Source organism: Opisthocomus hoazin, chromosome 8 (genome assembly GCF_030867145.1).
Source record: "Opisthocomus hoazin isolate bOpiHoa1 chromosome 8, bOpiHoa1.hap1, whole genome shotgun sequence".
NCBI lineage: Eukaryota > Metazoa > Chordata > Aves > Opisthocomiformes > Opisthocomidae > Opisthocomus > Opisthocomus hoazin.
In genome coordinates, this window is record NC_134421.1 from 45,976,821 (window position 1) to 46,000,533 (window position 23,713).

At 41.6% G+C, this 23,713-nt stretch overlaps 1 protein-coding gene across 5 annotated transcripts in view; it reads left to right on the top strand.

Annotated features, from left to right (window-relative positions):
* ST7 (suppression of tumorigenicity 7) overlaps nt 1-23,713 on the top strand; it is a 153,617-nt gene that overhangs the window by 119,524 nt on the left and 10,380 nt on the right. For 4 of the 5 annotated variants that reach the window (XM_075428265.1, XM_075428268.1, XM_075428266.1 and 1 more), the window contains 3 exons: nt 8,739-8,811; nt 10,347-10,449; nt 21,837-21,987. In XM_075428265.1, coding sequence (XP_075284380.1) covers nt 8,739-8,811; nt 10,347-10,449; nt 21,837-21,987 — 327 coding nt within the window. The remainder of the gene's footprint in view (nt 1-8,738; nt 8,812-10,346; nt 10,450-21,836; nt 21,988-23,713) is intronic. The other variant, XM_075428269.1, reaches the window with a different exon arrangement.

The window sequence follows — 23,713 nt, forward strand, 5'->3', positions numbered from 1 at the left end:
TTTCCATCTACCCTTTCCTCTGTGGCTTCTGCCTGCTCTTCATCTGACATGCTCTGCTGCATTGCCTGGATGCCAAAAAGCAGAACAGTAAGAGCCCACACAGACAGATGGTTCTCGCTGTCAGCCCCAGTACTTGGCCCCGTATCATTACATGGAACAGTGGCAAGAGGATGATGCGTAAATTTATTGGAGTACTGAGATATATGTACTTGATGAGAAAAGAATCTTTGCAGGGTAGAACTGAAAACATTGCAGAAGCTTCCGCTGAATATGTGCTAACTGCTTTCTTTTAACATCTTATAACTTAGGAAATTAAGATAAATTGTAATGAGGCTGGGAGCAGACCACTGGCTTGATACTAGCACAATCATCCTGCCAAATTTCAGCCCCCTGCAGTAGACTGTGGCAGAACTGAGGTTATTTAACAATAGATAATTAGTTATCTTGATAATTACAGATGATTAGAGGCAAGGTTAGTGATAGTCACTGCTACCAGTCCAGCCTGGAATGTTTTCAACTCTTTCTGGAGTCAGACCATTCAAAGCAGAAACCAAAATGTTACCCAGACCCTTCAGTACTGCCATCCAGTAGCAGTAATGACTCTGGGAGGCATCTTGGTTGTGCTTAGTCTGGTTGAAGAAATCTGCAGTTAAAGTGGTAACACCAGGGTCTTTCTTGTAGGTCCTTGTATTTCAGTAATTCCTGTGACACAGGTGCAAATCCCCATGGGCTGTTTTCGCATGTTAACAAGCAGGTAAATAGAAATGCCCACTTTTATGCCCCAGGCACCATAGGACGTTGACAGTTTCTAGTCTTTAATTTAGTTATGAGATAATAGCCCTAGGAGGTCGCAGAACTGTGACAGAACAGGGAATTAAGCCATGCCCTCCCAAATCTCAGACTAAACTCCTGGGCCAGCTCTACTTTTGCACTAAAGCACTGGTCCCTACTTTTAAACAATACCATGGTGGCACTTTGTGTTGTGGAAGTTGATAAAACTCGAAGATGCGTTTTATTTTCTCAAAAGCAGCTGATAGAGTCAAAACTGAGGTTGTAAATGTGACAAATTAGGCTTTTCAAAATAAAATTCTTCTTACTTTGTCTGTTTGAACCCATGCAGTTTCAACTCATGCTTTGCCATATATAAACAAAGGTGTGTGTATTCACTAGGTATGCATAAGAACTCAGCAAACATGGGCTTAACCAGTATAACCCTTACAGTTCATGAGTCTCGGAAGGCCCGTCTCAGGGAGTCTCAGCTCATTTTAGAACTCATCAGCTTCATGTGTTGTAAGATTTATTGGAATATAAAACAATGAACTCATTTATACTTTCCTATGTGCAGTTTCTTTGGTCCCACTCTGCTGCCTTTTTTTTGACTAAGACCAAACCTGATTTATTGTATTTTGATAACATATGAACAAATTATTTCCTTGAGCAGTCTGCCCCCACCCTGGGCTAAAAAGTTGGATCTCGTTATGCGAAACCTCAGCCTTGCAAGCAGACACACTGCCTTACCAAAAGCCATGTGTTAAATTGTGTTTATATTATGTACCTGGCAACAGAGCTGATGTCCATCCTCATTATTCATGGAAAAAGGGCCTCATTAGTGGGAAGGCTTGCACTGTTGCTGAGCTACATCATTATGGTTTCAGAGTTCAGTGCCTGTCAATAGAGTGCGGATGACCTAAATACTGGTGAATTCTGGAAGGATTTTTGGCTCTGATTTAATACATACCCGTGTTATTTACAGCAGAAATAGTTATGGCTGCTGAAGAGACTGTTCTTGATAGAATAAGCTTCTGGTATTCATAGCAGATAAAATTTCTCTGCTCCTCTTTTCTTGCCTTTTAAACAGATTGCTTTCCAGTGGAGTAGGTCTGCTTGTTGTGATGCTTAGAACAAATTATTTATTAGCTTCCCTGGCTAGCCCATTGCTTTGGTTGCTATTCTCTGGTAACCTGGGCTTTGTGTGAAAACTCAGACCTTTCTCACAATCCAATGTCAGATGTAAAAAGAATGGATGCCTATGTATTTAGTCTTAGTGATGCAGTGGTTCCTCCCTAAGCCTGTCCTTTCTTTCCTTTTTTCAAATGACAGTGTTTTCCAGTGAGACTATAAGCCTTCTGGTTTGGAGGAGGAACACCTTGCACAGATTCATTCCCCTTTCACTTACCCCCTTGCAAAGAAGGAGAAAGACATGTCACCAGAGTCCCAGATTCAGAGTCCACTTGAGAAGATAATTTGAACCAAAGGATACTTAGGAAGAAAGTGGTTTTTAAATACAAAAGGTCTCAATCTGGTCTAGGCTATGATATTTCTTTATTTGATAATGACTTACTTCAAAGAATCCTACTTTAAATTAGTGTCAAATCAAAAGAAGAAACACTTTAGAAACAGTCATCTTCGTCTTGGAATACTTTTAACTCAGTGAATTCCAAACAGTTAATGTAGATAAATTAGTTCTCAAATGTAGCCTCTTCAGGGCTACTTTCCTTTCTCTAGTCCCCCTCTGTCCAATTTTCTCTTGTCCTTACAGACTTATGATAAGTAAATTCTATTTAGATGGAACTTGGAGGCATTCCTTTTATAGAGAGTTGCAGATGGAGGAGACAACTGCATGGAGCCTTCAGTTGTATTTCTCCTGCTTGTGCAAAAGCACAAGAAGTGTAACCTAATTATACTAATCTTGCTCTTTCTAATCCCCTGTAGGAGAAATTATTCCTTCCAATGTACATGCATTTAGAATTGAATTTGGTCAAATCAAAGGGGCTGACACCTGCCTGGTCACCAAGATATTCATCTCAGCACGAGTTGCATATGAAGTGTTTACAACCAGCAGTGACCCTCAATATCTTCCTGTAATTGAACAGTTTAAGTTTTAGTTGTGGTCATGGCAAAATCAACACTTTTTGTTTGTGCCAAAATGTTTTTCCCATCCTATCAGGGGACCAAAATCCAGACCTTAATGGGAACAGTGGCTATGTGTTTGTGTTTCACTGGGGTGTTCCCCAGCACTGAGGAAGGATGTCAAAAGTACAGAGAATTGGAACTGCTTTTTTTGCAAATGCAAAGTAAGCGTTAGATAGTTGCGTTCAGAGTTTAGCTCCCTCCAGCATGTTTTCTGCCATGTTTTGGGGAAAAATGCAATGACTGTTCTCATGGGGGACAATGCCACAGGATACTATATCTTTTTGACAAAGTGTTTTTCCCCTGATGTTCAGCTCGTACTTTCCTTTATTGAATTCCATCCCATTACTCTTGCTTTTAACCATGTGTATCAGCTTAATTCACTTTCTTCCTTAATCTTCGTGTCTTTGTAGATGACTACACCTCTCTTCTGTCATCACTGATCCAGCCTGAACATATTTATTTGCTAGAGAACTTCCAGTCTTTCCCATAAGCAATTTTTCATACCACCTGTGCAAGATCTGACACTCTGTCATGCAAGTGCAGAGAACTGGGGGAATTCCGTGCTGACAGGGCAAGTGTTAGCCTATCGCTTAAGCACTAGAGTCTACAGAAAGGCTGAGGGAGAGAAAATCAGAACTGGGGTTCACCCCAAGCCATAGCACAATGCATGGCCTGTATTGCACTATTTTTTGGTTCACCTCTTTGCATAACTTCTTCCAGTTTGTTGAAATACTTTCAGTTACGTATTTGGAATTATGTGAATGATTTCAGCAGCTTAATGTAGCCCCTCTCTAGTGCTATAAGAAGAAGAACTAGCAGTTTGACTGGAAGGATCTTACTGTGCAAATTACGGCCCCAGATCTACAGCTTATTTCAGCAAATATTTAAGTCCTATTAGTGTTAAGAAGACTATTTGACTATCTGAAATTAAGCCCATAGGAATCTGTATTGTTGACTTGGGAATAACATACACTTTGGGGTCAAAAGGGGAATAATTTATGGTTAGTGACTTAGATTTTACATTTATTAATGACTAAAGCAATTGCAGCATGCCTGTCTCTTCACACTTAGGGCCTTCTGATGACTTGGGTACGTAATGTTGCACCAGATTCATAATTTCTCGGTTTAGTTCCTATTTTATAAAAAACAATAGATCCCATAACCTATTTAGATGATATATGGCATATACTGGGTATCTTGAGTCAGCGAAGTAGTGACATTATAGTTGCAAATCTCTATCCATAGCATCTTTCCATTAGTTCACTCTCACAAGCAATCACTTATGAAGCAAATGACCAGTAAGAATTCACTTTCCCAGCCCTCCCCATAGCTGACTGGGACTAAGCAAAAGAAAATGCTCATAAATTAAGTCTAGAACATTTTGTATTCTGTTTAAAGATATAAGCAATAAGGAAGAAGGAGAGCCTTTTTTAGATTGACATATCAGTTCTTAGTAGGCAAAAATGTCCTGATGGTTTGGACAGCACAATAGTAGTCACGGCTTTCAGCACATCGTGGGAGCTCCACAAGTAATTACAGGAGGGTGGGAAACAGTGTATGTGAAGATATTTTGCCAGATGGCTCACAGAGCTGGACACAGTCATTTATGAAAAACTTCACTTTGGTTCCTGACAGAGGACTTATCTCCTAGAGCTAATTTATACTTGATTCCTTTGCTAAATTCAAGTTGTAACCAGAAATAATTGTTTTATGCTTTTCTCTAAAAAATGAGGGTCCACTTTTGGAGGTGAAGCCTAAATTACATGAGGATTTTGAAGTATTGTAGGATATAGCAGAACCAAATAGTTGCAGTCTAATATGGAGCAAACAAAAAGCAAAACACTTTTGGAGAGAAGCAGGCATGGACCTACGTAGGGCTATCTCCACAGCAACATAAACATGAACATTTATATGTATTTCTTCCATTGCCAAGGGACTGTAGATATTATCCTCTAATAATTGCTGCTTGCTCATTAGGAGCACAGTACTGGAAGAGGCCTCCTGCGTGAGTCAGGTCCCCCGCTGTTGCATTCACTACACGATATTACCCCTTCCTTGAGCTGAGCAAGCTCCATCCTAGAATTAGCTGTTTTGTTTGCCCCACTATTCTACTTGGAAATCTGCCTCAAAAAAACACTTCTCAGAAACCTTCTTTTAATCTCCAGCCTAAATTAAATTGTGAGCTGTTTATTCTTGTGCCAACTTTATCCTGTACCTAAGCAGCCTTTCTCCTTTCCTGGTGTTCCTTGTGGGTATGTGTGGGGAACAGCTGTATCTTCTCTCAGACTTTATTTCATTTGGATTGTTACAAAAACAATGCAGTCTTTCTGTTTGATTTTGTTGTTCTTGTCCACGGGTGATCAGATTTGAACAGTATATTCCTTGAGAAATCCCATATCTTCTGCAGGAATGACTCATGTGATTAGAGGGGTTTTGTGTGTTGAGTGGTCTCATTGTTTAACCTCATGGATTGAGTATTAATGGCTGAATTCCTGTTTTCTTGCTACCTTTCTGGCTTTTGCTGATGTACCTGCTTTCTTTGATGAAATTGAGCCAGCAGCTTTCATCGACATAACAACTGTTTCTCCTCTGCTACATCAGTTATATACTGCAGACCACTTGATTCCTCCTAGTTTCCAGCTCCTTCAAACAGATGGAAAAGTTGGGCTGGATGAGTGGTCGGTGAAGTGGATAGAGAACTGGTTGAATGGCAGAACTCAGAGGGTTGTCATCAGCGGCGCTGAGTCTAGTTGGAGGCTGGTGACAAGTGGAGTCCCTCAGGGGTCAGTACTGGGCCCAGTCTTGTTTAACTTCTTCATCAACGACCTGGATGAAGAGTTAGAATGTACCCTCAGCAAGTTTGCTGATGACACCAAACTGTGAGGTGTGGTAGATACACCAGAAGGCTGTGCTGCCATTCAGCGTGACCTGGATAGGCTGGAAAGTTGGGCAGAGAGGAACCTGATGAGGTTCAACAAGGGCAAGTGCAGGGTCCTGCACCTGGGGAGGAACAACCTCATGCACCAGTACAGGCTTGGGGTGGACCTGCTGGAGAGCAGCTCTGTGGAGAGGGACCTGGGTGTCCTGGTGGACGACAGGTTAACCATGAGCCAGCAGTGTGCCCTGGCTGCCAAGAAAGCCAATGGGATCCTGGGGTGCATTAGGAGGAGTGTGGCCAGCAGGACAAGGGAGGTTCTCCTTCCCCTCTACACTGCCCTGGTGAGGCCTCATCTGGAGTACTGTGTCCAGTTCTGGGCTCCCCACTTCAAGAAAGATGAGGAGCTACTGGAGATAGTCCAGCGGAGGGCTACAAGGATGGTGAGGGGACTGGAGCATCTCCACTACGAGGAGAGGTTGAGGGAACTGGGCTTGTTTAGCCTGAAGAAGAGAAGGCTGCGAGGGGACCTTATAAATGCCTACAAATATCTGAAGGGTGGGTGTCAGGAGGATGGGGCCAAGCTCTTTTCAGTGGTGCCCAGTGACAGGACAAGGGGCAATGGGCACAAACTGAGGCACAGGAAGTTCCGTCTGAACATGAGGAGGAACTTCTTCCCTCTGAGGGTGACGGAGCACTGGAACAGGCTGCCCAGGGAGGTTGTGGAGTCTCCTTCTCTGGAGATATTCAAGACCCGCCTGGACAAGATCCTGTGCAGCCTACTGTAGGTGACCCTGCTTCGGCAGGGGGGTTGGACTAGATGACCCACAGAGGTCCCTTCCAACCCCTACTATTCTGTGATTCTGTGATTCTGTGAAGTGGTGCTCTTGCTGCACTATTCAAAGAAGTCTGGGCAAACATTCACTTCTTGGTCTTTTTTTTTTCATACATGGAGTTTGCCTTTTGCCTGGGAAGATGTATTTCCAGAGACTTCCAGGTAGACCTCTTGTTCTGTGTCATTCGTGCACAATTTTGTAAAGGTCACATCCTAAACCAACGTTACAAGGTTTGAACTGATGCAGGGGAAAATATTTCCAGTGAGGTAAGGATGGTTTGATGGCCCAGAGAAACACTTACAAGTAAGGGGAAAACAAGGTATTCTAATGACCAATTGAAAGCTTTACAAAGGACAGCACATAATTGGTTTTCTTGTTCTTTTTTTTTCTTTTCCATTCTTTTACCTGTCACTGCATTTATGATTTGACGAATACGCGTTATACTGAAAGACAGAGACTGGTATGTTCTGAAAAAGGTCATTTCTGTTTACTGGAAAGAACTTTTAACTCCTAATGTTAAGGAAAACCTGGTATAAGCAGAGTTACTGAAGGTGCTCATAAATATTTTCTCCTCCTGTCATTGGAGATGTGCTTGTATCTGTGTCTGTAGCTAGCTTCTATTAGTGGAGTAATTAGCATATCAGTCACCCACACTGCTTTGCATGCTGTTGATTTTAATTATTTTAGTCACTACAATTACATACTCCAGTGAAATTATAATTGGAATATATTATAGGGGAGCCTCCAACAAGATCTTTACATCTCATGTTTGAAGTACAAGTGCATGTAAAGACAATAGAGAGGATTTAACAGGTAGCATTTTCAAAATGCCTCAGTCATTCTGGCAATGTTTTCTGTCTAACAGAACAATATTTTGCTTGGTTGTTAGTAAGTGAAGGATGGTGACTGCTGAGATATGACTTGGTCGTCCACTTTAAATCCTTTTTAGAGCCCTGTCTTGCAAGGCACTGGGGTTCACTAAATCAGGAGTTTCTCTTAAACCTAAAGTTTCAAAGCTCTATGATAATTTTGTCTTTCTAATCAACTTTAATGATAAACTGCGGGACAGATATTTTCTTAGAACAATAGTCAGATCAGCTGCTCTTCAGTTTTACAGTGGGCCTACTCCAGTGGTTTGTGTTTACTGTGCTGAGTATTTGCTGTTTACTGCAGGAAGCTATAATACTGAACATTGCAGTGTGCAGAAGTGTTTGCAGAATCCAGCCTTTAGTGGGGGTGGTTATTTTTTTGTCCATTTAGCTGTAATCTTTAACTTTTTAGTGCTGGAATATTTCAGTCACTATATAATATGTGTCTGCTGGGTAGATTACTAGTGGAAGTCAATTCTTCTCTATAACAGTGGGAACAAATCTATAACTCAAGTCTTAAGCAGCATTTCTCTCTATCTTTTGGATGCTTTGTGCTAGTCTGCTGGTAGAGAACAAGTATACATTAAGTTGAAATAATTGGTTAAGTCAGGTTTATGGACCTGTGTGTCTCTGAAACAGCATAAAATGGCCAGAAACTGTCTGGTGAATATTTTGGTCCAAGATTTCCGTAAGGGACAAATCACCTTATTGTCCTGTTGATCTTTTATTGCGGTAAATCTAATGTTTGTTTGCTTGCAAGTCAAATCCATTATTACTTAAATAGCTGTCTTAACTTGTATAGCTCTTACTTATTCATATTTGACAACTGCTTCTGAGTGAAAACAAGAGGACTGAATAAGATAGCCCTCAGCTATTACTTCGATGTTTTGTGAACTGTGGAAAAATTCTTGTATTCCAGGTTACCTATACATTTATGCATGAAGTAATGTATTCTTTCGTTATGTCTCTGTCATGTCACCCTTTGAATTAGTTCTCTAGTGAACCCAGTTGCTGCTAAAATAGAAGTTCCAGTGGTCATTAACACAAGTTTTAAAGCCTGTATATTGGGTGGAAAATTAAAAATCCATGTAACGTGGGAGTACAAGTCCCAAGATCAGAAAGTATTCTGAATTCACGTAATGATTTTGTGTATGCCATGCATACTCTGAAGTACTGATCAAACACTTTTCTTTCTGTAGACTTTTAAATTTTCAGATGTTTACTTTTTTTCTTTCTTTTCAACAGACATAAGCTTACCAAAATCAGCAACAATATGTTACACAGCTGCATTGCTCAAAGCCAGAGCTGTCTCTGACAAGTAAGTGCATAAGAACCACTGTCCAGCAAAATTCCTGATTTAACTCAAGGTTTCTCTTAGCTGAGCCCACACCCTAACAATCTGCTGGGTTAGCAGGAGAATTCAGTCCTGCAATAAATTCATAAAATGACTTTATAGATAAGAAAAATTTGCAGTAATCAAACATTGCACTTCAAATATTACAGAAGAAGAAAAGAAGAGAAATAGCATCAATTAAATTCTCGTTTCAGTTTTATGTATACTGTCTGGGTGAGCTTTGGCTTCCTAGATAGTATAATGAAGATGCAACTAAAAGGTGTTGTGTGGCTGAACCTCTTCAACTTTGTATAAACCTGACTACAAAAAGGTAATAAATAAATGTGGATGCACTGGTAGCAATGTCATTTTACAAGTGCTGTCAGAAGACTGCTCATCTACTTAAATAGCGGCAGGTGGATTTAGCATTACTATGTCAGGGATTCTGAGGGGTAGATGACGTTCATATTTTGAGAGACACAAATACCTGCTCGTTTCTGTTACAATTTTCTCATTGGTCTCAACCTTCCAAGGTGCTGAGCACATCTACTTGATGCCTGTGGACTTGAGAGCGCTGGCCCGCTCTGAAAGGGTGCTCAGCTCCTTGTGAGATGGAGCTCAAAAATCCCATTTCTGCTCTCAGATGCCTTCACACAAATCCCAGGCAGAGTTGTGTCTGTGCACCTGAGGGTCAAATGCCTCCCTAAAGTTGGAAAGCAAGTAGAGTGGAAAGTCATTTTCTTGACTGACATCCTGACAGTTTTTGCTTTTAAAGTGTATGTACACATCAAGATCTAAGTAATTTTCTTTCATTCTTTTTGTCCTGTAGATCGCCAGTACCTACTGCAACATCTTTCCTCCCTACACAGCGACTCCAGCTTGGGAGGGCAGGGCTAAGGTTGTCACAGCTTTCCCTGTGGTGTCTGCCTGCCAAGTACAGCTCTGGAGTTAGCCGTGGGGTGTGAGGTGAGAAAGAGATTGCATGGTCTGGTTTTTCATTCACTGGGGCAGATGATTTGCCCACAGTTTGGGCATGCTACCCTCAATGGTGCTGCGGCCAGTAGACCACCCGCTACTGCTGCTGCATCGTGCTCCCATCCCAACCTGACCCAGGGGCATTGGGTTGGGAACCTCCCTAAAACCTCTCCAAGCCCGTTTTTAATACAAACCCTCCCAATGATAATTTGGCATTGGTTTTTTTTTTTCTTTCCTTCTTTTTTCTGCAACTTCAGCCTTGAATATGCCCCTTAGCAAGGTACCTAGATCAAATTTAGATCAGTGACAGAGAAAGGACTGTTTGAACTGACTTTCTGCCATGATTAGATGTAAACATGCTTTCCACTTCTGCTGGGATTTTCATTGGCCTTGACGTAATAGGTCTCTCAGAGTTTCCACTTGCTATGGAAGTTTGGAGAGCATAGGAAATTGACTCGGTTTGGTTACATGGGCCCATGTTCTAGATTTCTGGCTTTTTCTTCCTAGCATTTCTGACCTGATGTGTTTGTTTCTTTGCTTTGTAGATTTTCTCCAGAGGCTGCCTCAAGGCGAGGGCTGAGTACTGCAGAGATGAATGCAGTAGAAGCTATTCACAGAGCAGTAGAATTTAATCCACATGTGCCAAAAGTGAGTATGGAGAAAGCATTGTAGTAGCTTTAACACTGCTGAGAACCCAGCTGCTGATTTCTGTGTTAGATTAATGAGTGATGTTGTGGAAAGGGGGGCAAACAATGGGAAGGGAAAGAAGCTGATAGTATGCACGTTTTTTTCGTTTGGTATTTCACATGGAGTGTCTCCTACTCTGGACCATGCAACTTGAAATTTTAGCTGATGTGAGTCCTTTATGTGAGCAACGATTACATGGTGGATTGCGGTAGTAGACACCACCAGTTGCTGCACTGCAGGACAGAACCATACATAAAGACAAGATTATTATTTACAAAATAGCCATTAAAGATCTTCTAGTTCAAAATACCATGTTTTATTTGTTTTGATGATTGCATGTAAGAATATGTTGTTGGCGTGCTAAACAAAGGCACCTGTGTTTGGAGTTCGTGGTGTGCTCCATATAAGTTGCGTTAGTAATTCCTTATGCAGCACCCTGTCATTAAGTTCTGAGAATGCAAAGCTCAGAGATGAAGAATTGCTGAGAACTACAAAGTAAGAAAAGAGATTTATGTTCTAATTCCCAAATCCCCTTTCTAGATATGCATCTCAGCAGTAAGAATCTTGCCCAGGGGCTACTAAAGGCTAATGTATTTTATTATTTCATCACCTGATACTCAGTATTGCTGACTATAAGTTCATTGTAAAGGCAAACCAGAGGCAGATGCTTTTCGGGCCTTGGAGATCTGCCTCTGAACCTCACCCCACAAACTTTTGGACCCTTTGAAAGTAAGCAGCCTCCACTGGAGAGCAGAAGACTGGTGCGTGTTAATGTAGGGAGCCTATTCATTAGGTACAGCTGAACACCAAGTCTGATCAAGATAAACCCAAAACCTCTTCCATATGTACACATGGACTGCAGAAAGTTCACTCTCATGAATTGCAGGAATTAAATATTTTCTCTGTGAGCTATGTCTGTTATGCCAACCACTAAACAGCATGGTCTAGCTATCTGAAAATTAGGCTGTTTGTTTAATAAAATCATCTAGACTTCCTCTACAGGCAGTGGAAAGAAGGAACTATCTTAGACATCTCTAGACAGACTTTCCCTCCGAGGTACCTGTTTCTACATTGACTATGAAAGGAGCAACTATTTTCCAGTAAAAGCCTGATTTTTAGACAACAAGATTTAGGTGAGATGAGTCCCTTTGTATTATTAGCTGATCTTCTATTTTTGTGCCAAGCTATAAAATGAATATATTAAATGAAGTTTGGTTCCAGGACTGCTTCTGTGGAACTCTGTTTACTTTCTTCCATCCCAATGGTTCTTGCACCAACACAACCATTGATATTTCTCTTCTGCCTGGTTGCCTATTTAACTCTCTATTCCAATCCTGTTGTGGATGAAACTCTCTGAATGTTCTACTGAAGCCTAGTTAGAGTATTCTATCCTTGCTGTCTAAAAAATTAGCTATCTTGCCAAGCAAAGATACCAGTTTAGCCTGTCATGAGCAATCCTTGGGAGTCTGTTCCATTTTCCTCACATAGCTCCGTGCTTTTGATAATTCCTGCCATCAAAATTTTTTTTAACAGTTTGCATACTAACGATTCCATATTAACACGTATTGTATCCCTCCTCTTTAAATGAACAGCATTGCATTTGTTTCCCTCATCATTGGATCACTTGATTGTGAGTGGGGATCTTTTTGTTTCAAGTCAGTTACGCTAGTCTGGCCGTTTCTGGGACTAGTTCATTTACTGTTCAGGGACAGAGATCGTTGGCTGCAGTGGCTTCCTCTTCTGTACGTGTTCCTGTTGTCCATCCTGCAGTTTTGTCGACGCTCTAACCTGCCGTGATACTGAGGCTAAGTCTTCATTTACTACCTTTTTGCTTGTTCTTTCTCTGTTTATACTTAAGAGCTTGCTCTTCTTTGGTTTGACTTTGCAAAATTTACCTCACTTTAAGCAGTGGCAGTTGCTCGATAACCTCTGTGCTTCCAGACCTCCAAGATCCCACTTTTCTTGTAGATCAGTACTTTCATTCATCACTTGTGACCTCCTTCTCACTAGCCAGCTTCTATTTAGGTGGCCGTTCAATACAAGTCTGAATGTCCTTTCTGACAAGTATCCCCATGTGTGAAATGCAGATTGTGTGTTATTGTAGGACTTTTGATTTAAAGAAATTACAGTCTTCTTCCTCAGTTAAGTTCCTGAGCTTTTCAGTCAGTTCACATTGTTAATGGTTTCCCTCAGTTTCTCAAAATCTGTCATTTTTGAACTGAAAACCTTTGTGAAACATATAAATTATCAGGATAACAAGGTAGTAACAGGAGCAGACTCTAGGGTTTTTTTAGTTCATATTTTAACATTAAAACAGTGTAGGGATTAATATGCAGCACTGCTGATTTCACACTCATTCTTTCTGCTATTAGCTAAAGGATATTAAGGTGGCAAAAATATATTTTGGGTTATAATTTTATGCACAGTATGGATATTAAACCTCAATTTCCACTCAATTTTGATTGAAGTCTTATCCAATTTGTTCTTAAGGAAATGGAGATAAGTTTTAGCAAGCAGCATCACAAGAAATCTTAACAGTGCCACAAAACTAATATGTCTTCAAAGCTTCTTTAGGATTTAAACACTAATGAGTCTCTTGTTCAGACTGAGGAAGAAATAAATTACAAAGGTGACAAATTATTCAAAGCATTTGCAAAGTTCCCAACAGAAGCCTTGAAAACAGGGAACTGCACTATTAAAGAGAAAAAAAATGGTTCAATATGTTTCTGGTTTGTCTCAAAAGGAGATTTTACCATTTTCAGTGCAGATTATTAGCATTTAGAATTATCACATAAAAAAGATTATTACTGGATATGCGTTTTCAAGATATTTAACTAGAAATAGCAGATTTTTGGTAATAAGATTCTGAGACAAAGGGAATGCAGGGAACACACTCTGAACGTGCTGAGAGATGCTGCTGAGCTGGATTCAGCAAGAAAAGGAGACTGGGTCTCCTGTTGTGATCTGTTGCAGGTTTGTGTGAAGCAACCATGGGACTCTTACCATGATGCTGATTTTTCCCAAGGAGATTACAGCCAGATTGCAGTTCAGTGTTCATAGTGATGTTGCAGAGGTCAGATATACTTCTTACACTTTCTTTTGAATGTAAGCGAAAGAGGTAGGAACCCCTTAAGAAGAAGCAGTTTAAAAGTCCCAGATTTCCATCTTTACATATAAGTTAAGAAACTCTGTGAAAACACCTATCTTCCATGTAGCAACCAATGTGTATGCGTGGTTCTGGGATTCTTCTCAGTATGTATGTCCTGCTTGACCAACCTGATCTCCTTCTATGACCAGGTGACCCACCTAGTGGATGAGGGAAAGGCTGTGGATGTCTACCTGGACTTTAGTAAGGCTTTCGACATTGTTTTCCACAGCATCCTCCTGGAGAAACTAGCTGCCCGTGGTTTAGATGGGTGTACACTTTGCTGGGTAAAGAACTGGCTGAATGGCCGAGCGCAGAGAGTGGTGGTGAATGGAGTTAAATCCAGCTGGCGGCCGGTCACAAGTGGTGTTCCCCAGGGCTCAGTTTTGGGGCCAGTCTTGTTTAGTATCTTCATCAATGATCTGGATGAAGGGATCGAATGCTCCCTCAGTAAGTTTGCAGATGACGCCAAGCTGGGCAGGAGTGTTGTTCTGCTTGAGGGTAGGAAGGCTCTGCAGAGGGGTCTGGACAGGCTGGATCGATGTGACGAGGTCAGCTGTATGAGGTTCAAAAAGGCCAACTGCCAGGTCCTGCACTTGGGTCACAACAACCCCATGCAAAGCGACAGGCTTGGGGAGGAGTGGCTAGAAGCTGCCCATCAGAAAAGGACCTTGGGGCATTGGTTGACAGCCGGCTGAACGTGAGCCAGCAGTGTGCCCAGGTGGCCAAGCAGGCCAAAGGCATCCTGGCTTCGATCAGGAATAGTGTGGCCAGCAGGAGTAGGGAGGTGATCGTGCCCCTGTACTTGGCACTGGTGAGGCCCCACCTCGAGTACTGTGTTCAGTTTTGGGCCCCTCACGACAAGAAAGACATTGAGTTGCTGGAGCGTGTCCAAAGAAGGGCAACGAGGCTGGTGAGGGGTCTGGAGAACAAGTCTTATGAGGAGCGGCTGAGGGAAATGGGGCTGTTGAGTCTGAAGAAGAGGAGGGTGAGGGGAGACCTTATTGCTCTCTACAGCTACGTGAAAGGAGGTTGTAGTGAGGCAGGTGTTGGTCTCTTCTCTCAGGTAACTAGTGATAGGACGAGAGGCAATGGCCTCAAGTTGCATCAGGGGAGGTTTAGATTAGATATTAGGAAAAATTTCTTTACTGAAGGAGTGGTCAGGCATTGGAATAGGCTGCCCAGGGAGGTGGTTGAGTCACCATCCCTGGAGGTGTTCAAAAAATGTGTAGATGTGGCACTTCAGGATATGGTGTAGTAGGCATGGTGGTGTTGGGGTGATGGCTGAACTTGATGATCTTACAGGTCTTTTCCAACCTTAATGATTCTATGATTCTATGAAGATGTCGACACCCACTTTCATTAATTCTAGATGACTGTGCATCGCCTTGGTTTTTGTTTTCTGTCTGCACAAAATGCCTTTTACACAGACATAATATGGCTGACAGTCTTTCTTCAGGCAGCCACCCTTCCAGCAAATAACCTTTTTTTCGCACAGATCTCTTTTTCCATTTTGAGTACATTTCAATGACAATTCCCAGAGATTAAGTCTGCGCTTATAAATTGGAAAATTGTCATTGTTTTTGGAGTAAACTGGAGTCAAGACGTGACAACATAGAGGTACCAGAACTTAGTTTAAGTGAACAAAGGCAATGCGGAGCTCAGTGCAGCCTGCCACATCTCTCCAGGAAGCTGGGCAGCACACCTGGCTGGGTTGTTTCTGGAAGCTGAGCTGTGCAGGGTAAAGCCAGCTCAGGTGTGTCAACTATGATCTCCTTGTTGACAGCAGCAAAAATGGAACCACTGTCAAAGTGATCAAGACTTCTCATTCTGAAGACATTTTACCTGTAAAAAGGTTTCTGTGCTTGAAAGTGGCTAAATTTTTTAAGCTGTACCAGAAAAATATCTGGTAAAGGATATTACCTCTATCTACAGTTTGTCATCTTTATGTTACTGAAACAACTCAGCTACAGCAAACTACAGCTTTATACTTGGGCAGAAGTTGCCTATGTAAAAAGAAAGCACTTTCCCAGGCAGTGTGTTCTCAGTGGGTTCTTTTTAGTAGAAATAAAACATAACCAGTAGCAGACTGAGGTCAGCAGTACAGCAGGAAAGAGAACAAAGCAGAGAGGTGTGAATTTCACTAGGAGAAGAATCGTAAACTGTATCACTCGTTTCTGAAGATTTGCCTGTTTTTTTTTCCAACCATCTTTGTCTCAAATGAGATTCTATGGACTAGTATCCTTTTATTTTAGTGTGACACCGTGCACTGTAGAGGTTTGGTCCCAGGGAAATGTGCTGACACTGTCTGACAACATGCTGTGCAAAGAGTTAAACAAAAAGGGTATTACTGCCACATAAGCAGTTGGGGTGCCAGTAGTTCCAGAGGGTTTTGTATGGAAAAGAGAGAGGTACATCTTGTGTCATGGAGGATACATAATTTGTGGAGTGAGTAGGGAAAGAAGTGTATGTGTGGACACGTACGCACAGGACTTCATCAGTATTATTTATATGTTGTGTTTGGAGCTTCCCCACTTACATGTAATGCAACTGTCCCAAGCTAATGCTGATAAAGTACCACAGCTGTTTCTGGGACATTCCTCAACTGCGGAACACCCTTTCTGAACTCATTTGCAAGGCTCCCTCCCTGCATTCAAATTCCTCCTGAAAAGCCCCCACTCTTCTCTGTGATCTGTGGTACACAAGCTATTCAGTGAAGTCAAAAGGAAGAGAAAACAGATAATGGTCCATATATCTGATTGTTAGAAGTGTCAAAAGTGTGCTCTGCACACAGGTGTATGGGCGATGTGAGCCAGGAGCTGAGCTGATTTAAAGAGAGTACCTGCTGAAGTTTGCTGCGTTTGAATTGGACAACTTAAATATTGATACTACTTTAAGAAATGCCATTTTTTTGTGTAAACAGTTTCTTAAAAGGATGTAACAAACCATTGACTTAAACGCCTTTAAAGATTTATCTGTTCTTCATTTAATCCCTTGTCATTTTTTTTTTTTTTATGAGAACTATGTCTGTCTGTATGCTTGTGTGGTTCCTAGTAAGTTGTAGTTGCTAATAGAAACAAATAATGCAAACAAAGTCATATACCAGATGGGAAATGAATCTGTTCTGCACATCCCATGATATTGCAGAGAAACTATTCCAGTGATGTTTAAGAGAGTTTGTAACTGTTCAAGTGAGACAGTGATTTGTTTTTTGTATCTCCAGCAAAAGGGCCAAACTTCTTAGTTACCATCAATCCAATGAGAACTTGTAAGGTGACTGAAAAGTGGCTTCTCTGGGCATGTAGAAACCCGTATTTTGGAACTGTTTTAAGCTTGTGCTGTTCATCCCACTGGGAGAGGAGAGTTCCTGTTCAAACAATGTTAAGTTCTCATATTCTGGCCTGAAGGGATGCTGTCACAGGTGCAGGAGTGACTATTGCCTATTTGTGGCCTGAGCTGTAATTTCAGAGGCAAATTGCACAACTGAGGAAAAGAAGGAAACCTGCCTGAGATAGGTTGATGTGTTTTATAAAAGGGTAGTGAAGTAGCTCATTAATGTAGAAGTTAAAAACACTCCCAGCAGAGGAGAATTAGAAGCCAGAGTGCTGTCAATATTATGAAATAAATAATGTATATTCAATCAATTCAAGAAGTATAAACTCCACCATGTTGCACTTCATGTGCACAAGGTCCATTGTCATCCTCCAAATGCTTGTTAAAAGGCACATTCCCATATGTGTATTCCAAATGGCTGTAGCTGAGCAATATCTATTACAATGTCATGTAACCAGCCCAGAAGGCCTCTGTAGAAGCACAGGAAAAATGCTGTTGCCCTTGTTGTAACTCCTAAAATATAGATTTTTTTGACAGTAAAAAGTTTGGGGTGTGAGAAGAGAGAGAGACCAGAAAAAACAAAAAAGGCAACCAGAACAATCCAAGCCGAAGCAATGCGCTGGAGAAGGACTGAGTCATCTGTTGATGACAGAAATCATTGTGCAACTTCAGTGTTCACTGAGAACTTGATTAAGGCTAGGTCATTCTCGCTGAAATTTTCTAGACTGTGTTTTCTGAGCTGATTCCTGTTTTGAAGGAACATGGTAACCCCAGATGGTGGTTGACATGCTATTTCCCGCTCTAGTTAAACTTCTTCATTCGTCATTGAAAAGCAAATGCAGTTTGAGATGCGCTGGGCTTGCCTTCTGCATTTACTCCCTGATGGCTAGCTCTTTGCCAAGTTTTTTATTTAGCCTCGTACTTGACTCTCAGTCTGAAGTGCAACCACGCTTGGGTTCAGAGCCCTGTCAGGATGACAGAGGGTTCCTGTCTTCCCTGTATATTCACAGTATTGAAAAGGTAGTGAAGTTTTATTGCTTGAACTGTAGAGTTTGTGGTTGAATCTGAGAAGATGCCAGTGTATCAGGAGTTACAGTTAATAGGGAGTCTGTCAAGAGGCATAGGTTGTTTTCTGGTAAAGTCAGACGGAGTTCATACTGGTATGAATTTTAGTAGTATGGTAGGATTCTGTGTCCATATTAGTCCTGTAAAAGCAAGGGCTGTGCTCTGGACTGAGACCTTTGGAAATGTTGAGATATAAATAGTCAGATTCCCACCCTGAAGTCTTTGGTGGCTGAAGAGAAGACTGTACCTGTCTAGTGTAGTATCTTTGATTAAGTGCAATAGCAGCTTCTTGGAAACTGCAGTCAGGTGTCTTTGGCTGATGTTTTCCAAGAGCTGGAGATACTTCTTGCATGCAGAAGACCGTCAGGACTGCAATTCACACATCATATGGGCAGTATGAGGACTGCAGCTTATTGGGTGGTTTTTGAAGAAAAGTTTTTTTCATTTAATTTCACTAGAATTTGTGTGCTTGTCCAATGCAGAATGTTTCAGGGGCACTGTGTTGATTTCATGGACGATCTGCTAGAAACCCAGCAGATTGCTGTGACTCAGTCCTGCCTGTCACGTGTTTGCGTGCCCATAGCCTGTGGTTGCCATAAAAGGGGGCTGCCTTGGGCTATGCAATCCCCGAGTAGACCCTGAGCCCTGTCAGCCAAACCTCCAACAACCTGTTCGCTCCGGGCTCCTGACCTCTCCTTGAAAATACAGTAATGCACAAATGGATATGATCATCTAGGACATCAAGACCGTCCTAATTTTCACGGACAGTCATCCGTTTCCTCCCATAATAATCAAGCCCCACCTACAGCTAAGTAACTTTTTTTGGTACTTGTTACTCCTATTTAGAGAAGTTAAACAGATGGAGGCCTTCCAGTGCCCTCTTGCAAAGCAGACTTGTCATTTCTTTGATTAGCTCTATTCTGTACTTGTGGAATTTGATCTTTATGTTTCTGAAAGTGCCTGATGAGAACTGTACAGACCGTTCCAGATGAGGTCTCTCTGGGGCTGTGTACAATTAGCATTCCTGCTGGAAATGCCTCCAGAATAAATTCATTGACAGCTTGTATGCCCAAAAGGTGTGGCTGACCTTTGTGCATAAAACAAAAACTGTTATGAGGCCCAGATGAGACTTGAGCCATCCATCAGCTTTGCGTGTGAGTCTTCTTGAATATCACGAAACCAGATTATGGACTTTTTGATTGGGAAAGTAACTGTGATGGAGTAATGAGGGAGGAGTGTTTCACCTTTTTGATCTGAGGAACTTTTAAAAACAGGTTTTTCTTTCTGAAACTGAGAAAAACACAGACTGAAAAGTTGGCACAACTGAGTGAGGACTAGGAGTGATTTGCAAGTATCCAGATATATTCTTCCATCTGGTATTTCCACTTTATTTGTTTTTAATTAACAAGCAATACATAAGAATCAAAATAACATGTTTTCATCTCAACGCTGCTCATAATAGGATATTCGTTCCTGGTTATTCTTTTCCTACAAATAGTGACATGACTTTGGGGTTGTTTTTTTTTTTTTCCCTTTGATTGAAATATTTAAATATTGAGAACTTACTTTCTCACTTTTGCAAAAAAAATATGGAAATAAGAGTTGTGTTTTAAATTAATAAAACAGATAGAAACCTGCAGGCCTTGCAGCTGCATTCCATTGTGCTCAACAGGTATACTGTCTGTTTTCAGAACAGTAGCACACTCATTAAAGCAGTGAATAAGAACGTTTGCTGTATCTCTGTAAGCCTGGCAGCTCCCTCCCTCTTGTCAGCTCTTTATTTTGTGCTCTCTGTCACTCTTAATCCCCTGTCCTGCCTACTAAATTGCAGCTTCCTCCATTAATCCCCCTGCTGTGCAGTTCTCTCAGGTTTTTCTGAAAGGCTTTAAAGAAAATCCAAGTATCACACATATTACTCCCACTGCTAATTCAGTTTCTCCTCCTTTAATACTGCTACCTGCATCAGAAACACGCTTTCCTCTTTGAAGTATTTATCTGTTCCCCAGGGTGGATGGTTCTGCACTTTGATCATGGTCTCTTCAAATCCTTCACCTGTTTGCTAGCTCCTTCCAGGCTCCTTCAGGAGACGGGGTGCCTAGCTATAGGATGGCCTCTGTAACGCTGTGCTATTTGTGCTCATTTCCCTCTGGCCTTTCCTCTCCCTTTCCCCACAGCTGATTTTCAATTCTCATTTATTTCTTTTGCCCTCTTTTCTTCTCTTTTCTGCACCAGCTCACACACTGAGCGGATGCTCAAGCATGCCCTGCAGCCTCCCGTTCACGAAAGTCAGCCTTCAGTGGGAGCTGTGGAAGGTTAACACTACTCACGCCTGTGTTTCAGCTCTGGTGTCAAGTTGCCTTCTCTTGGGTGCCTGCACTGGGGTGTTGCCAGTCCCTAGGTCCTGCAGTCCTCCTCCTTCCAGACCAAAGCAGAGCTCTGTTTATAGGCACAGAGGCCTCAGTGAAGTGGAGGGGCTGTGCACTAACTCTTTTTTTCAGACATTGGAACAGGCTGCCCAGGGAGGTGCTTGAGTCCCCATCCCTGGAGGTGTTCAAAATCGTGTAGATGTGGCACTTCAGGATATGGTTTAGTAGGAATGGTGGTATTGGGTGGATGGGCGGACTTGATGATCTTACAGGTCTTTTCCAGCCTATTATTCTGTGATTCTTTTTGCCAATGATTAAGGCAAGGCCTGACAGTCTACTGCCTGACTCACCTGCTGCCCCTTGGGTTAATTTAAATAGTCTGGTGGGGAGAACATTTGCTCTTGAGCAACCTGGAAGAGAGCAACAGTTTCCTTATGCTATTGAAGAGCAGTCAGTGCACAGCTGGGAAACGCTATGCTTCTTGGAGGACAAGCAGGAGCTGACTGGGCAGGCTGTGACTCCTATCTGTCATTCCTTCCCCTGTAAAGCATGCCAACAAGGGATGTATCTTTCTACTCCGCTGTATCTTTCCCCTCCACTAACTGGAATGTGGCAACATCAGTCATGAGAGAATGTCTGCACAACTGGTAGTGGTCTAGTTCATGGGCTGGGGGAGGACAAAAAAATCACTGCTTGAATAATGTCCAGGGCCTCTGTCTTCCCCTGTGGCATGAACCCTCCATGTGTTTCATCCGCTACTGTTATGGGGGATCTGGTAACAGGGAGAATTGATTGTGGGTTTAGTCAGTGGTGCTTTTCACCTTCATACCATTTTCAATAAGTAATTCAAGTGGCAAGCTTAAACGTCCAATACTTTTTTTCTGGAGATCAGGTATTTGTTACATTTTGTAACCTTTTTTACTTGTAACTAGTTGGTAGCTATTTAGGTGGCGGCCAGCCTTGCATATTCATAGACCTGGTAACCAGTTGATGGCAATACAGTAAAGCAACATGTGTGCAAACTTAGAGTACTGTGTGTTTTCTTATAGAAAGACTATGTGCATCAAACTGCTTAATGTCGTCTTAATTTTATTATAAACACTTTTACTTAAAAAGCTCTTGTAATTAGATTCTCTTTTCTCCTTTGAGCCCTTTTTTCCCCTCTCATTTGATAAGAGAGACATCTAATTTTGAAATTCTCTGTAGTCCCCCTACTACAGCTAAAAAGCAGAACATTAACTATCTGTCAGCATATCTTAGTCTTTGGGAATAATTCAGTAATTATCTTCAAGTGCAGTTGGTGATGTTACACATTTGATGAAACACGAAGGAAAGTACTTTAGGGAAATAAAGCTTTCACTGTGCATTGTAGAATTGCAGGCAGGTTTTTTGTGGGTTTTATTACCTCTGGAATAATTGTGCTCTGCTTTTTATTGCAGTATCTACTAGAAATGAAAAGCTTAATTCTGCCCCCTGAACATATTCTGAAGAGAGGGGACAGTGAAGCAATAGCATATGCTTTCTTTCATCTTCAACACTGGAAAAGAGTAGAGGGGGCATTGAATCTCTTACACTGTACATGGGAAGGCAGTAAGTAATTCTCTTTCTTACAAAGGAGCTAATAAAATATTTTTATTGAATGTCATGAGAAAATAATAGCTTTTTGTGAAGTATGGTATGTGGGAATTTTGGAGGTCAGTTATATCCTCACCAGCACTGAAATATTTGAAATTCAAACTGAAAAGAAAAGCTTCATTTAGTGAGGAAAAAGGTTTTTGAAATCTTGGATTGTGTTTTCTGTATGACACTGAACAAAATTTCCCATCTTCTTTGTGACATATTTCCTTACTCATGGATAAGGGAATTAATATTATACCTTCCTCATTCCAGAATTGTAGAGATTTGTTTGTCATTATTTGAGTGCTTTGATACTGGGAAATTATGAAAGTGCCTTATAAGCAGGAAAAAAAACCAACAACAACATAAAATACTGTTTTGTTTTATACTGTTCATTAATATGTAATTGATAAACTGGAATGAGTCCAGTGGAGGACTACTAAGATATATAGGGGGCTGGAAGATGTGAAATGGGAAAAGATACTGAGTGAACTGGTTTTATTCAGCCTGGAAAAGACTTCTAGTAGGTAAAGGAGGTATCCAGTTGCTGTCTTCCTCCACTCAGTGCAGAGATAATATGAAAGACAGAGTCCAAGTCTTCTCAGAAGGGCACAGCAGAAAGACAAAAGGCAATAGACACAAGCCGCAGCAAGATAAATTTCATTTAGACGTGAGGAAAATGTTTTCAGAATGAGAGTGGTGATGCACTGGAACAGGTTGCTGGTAGTCTGCAGGATCTCCAACCCTGGAGATACTCAGAGCTCAGCTGGGCATGGCCCTAAGCAACCAGACCTAACTGTGAAAATAATCCTGCTTTGAGTAGGAGATTGGAGTCATATACTAATCTTCTAACCTAAATTATCTTATCCTGTCTTTGAGATGTGCTCTGTTCAGGTTCCAGAGAATTAAAAAATGCCATTTAGAATCAGCCTTCATGGGCTTTTTTTTAATGCAAATTTTTCTTTCTGTAATCCGGTTCCCCTGTTCTGCTCTGCTTTCTTCTGTTCTCTTTTAGCCTTTCCATACATTGGTATACCACCTTTTTTTTCCTTCCTCCATTTGCTGTTCTCATTTAGGTTTGTTGTAAAAGACACAGTTTGTCACCATGATAATTCTTACAGAAATGCACTTAATACCTCCATTGTAAAAGTGACTTACTGTCTCAGTCACTGTATTAAGTGGCCTGAAATTGCCTAATTTGCAGTGTAGGCTCCCTGAGGGAGCAATGGCTTTATTTCTAGGTGTATAGAATACCTTGCTCAGTAATCCATACAATTGCTGCCTGGGGTTTGCTCTGCTGCAATGTTCTCTGTCCTGCCTGCTTGCTCTTTTCCAGTCATTTCTCCCAGTCTATTATTTTTTCTGTCATAACTTCCTTCCCAGTGGCTCATTTTCAGTGGTTTGCTTTTACGTAGTGTTTCTGCCCTTCCAGATGCTTGCAGAAGTCCGTTAGCCCAAGGCCTCGTTATCCCATCATTATGGAGCTGTATTTGCAGGGAATCCTGAATAGATCTTCTTTTGCTTTGTCGGGGTAGGGAGTCCCTAAGGGGCTGTTTATGTGGGCCAGCTTTTGGCACAGGAGGCTGGCTGCCCTGCAGTCCTCCTGCCACGGAGGGAATCCAGTCATCTGTGCTTGAAGGCAGTGTAGGGCATTCCCATCCAGTGACATGAACAGATTCCTCTCCTTATTGCCTCCACA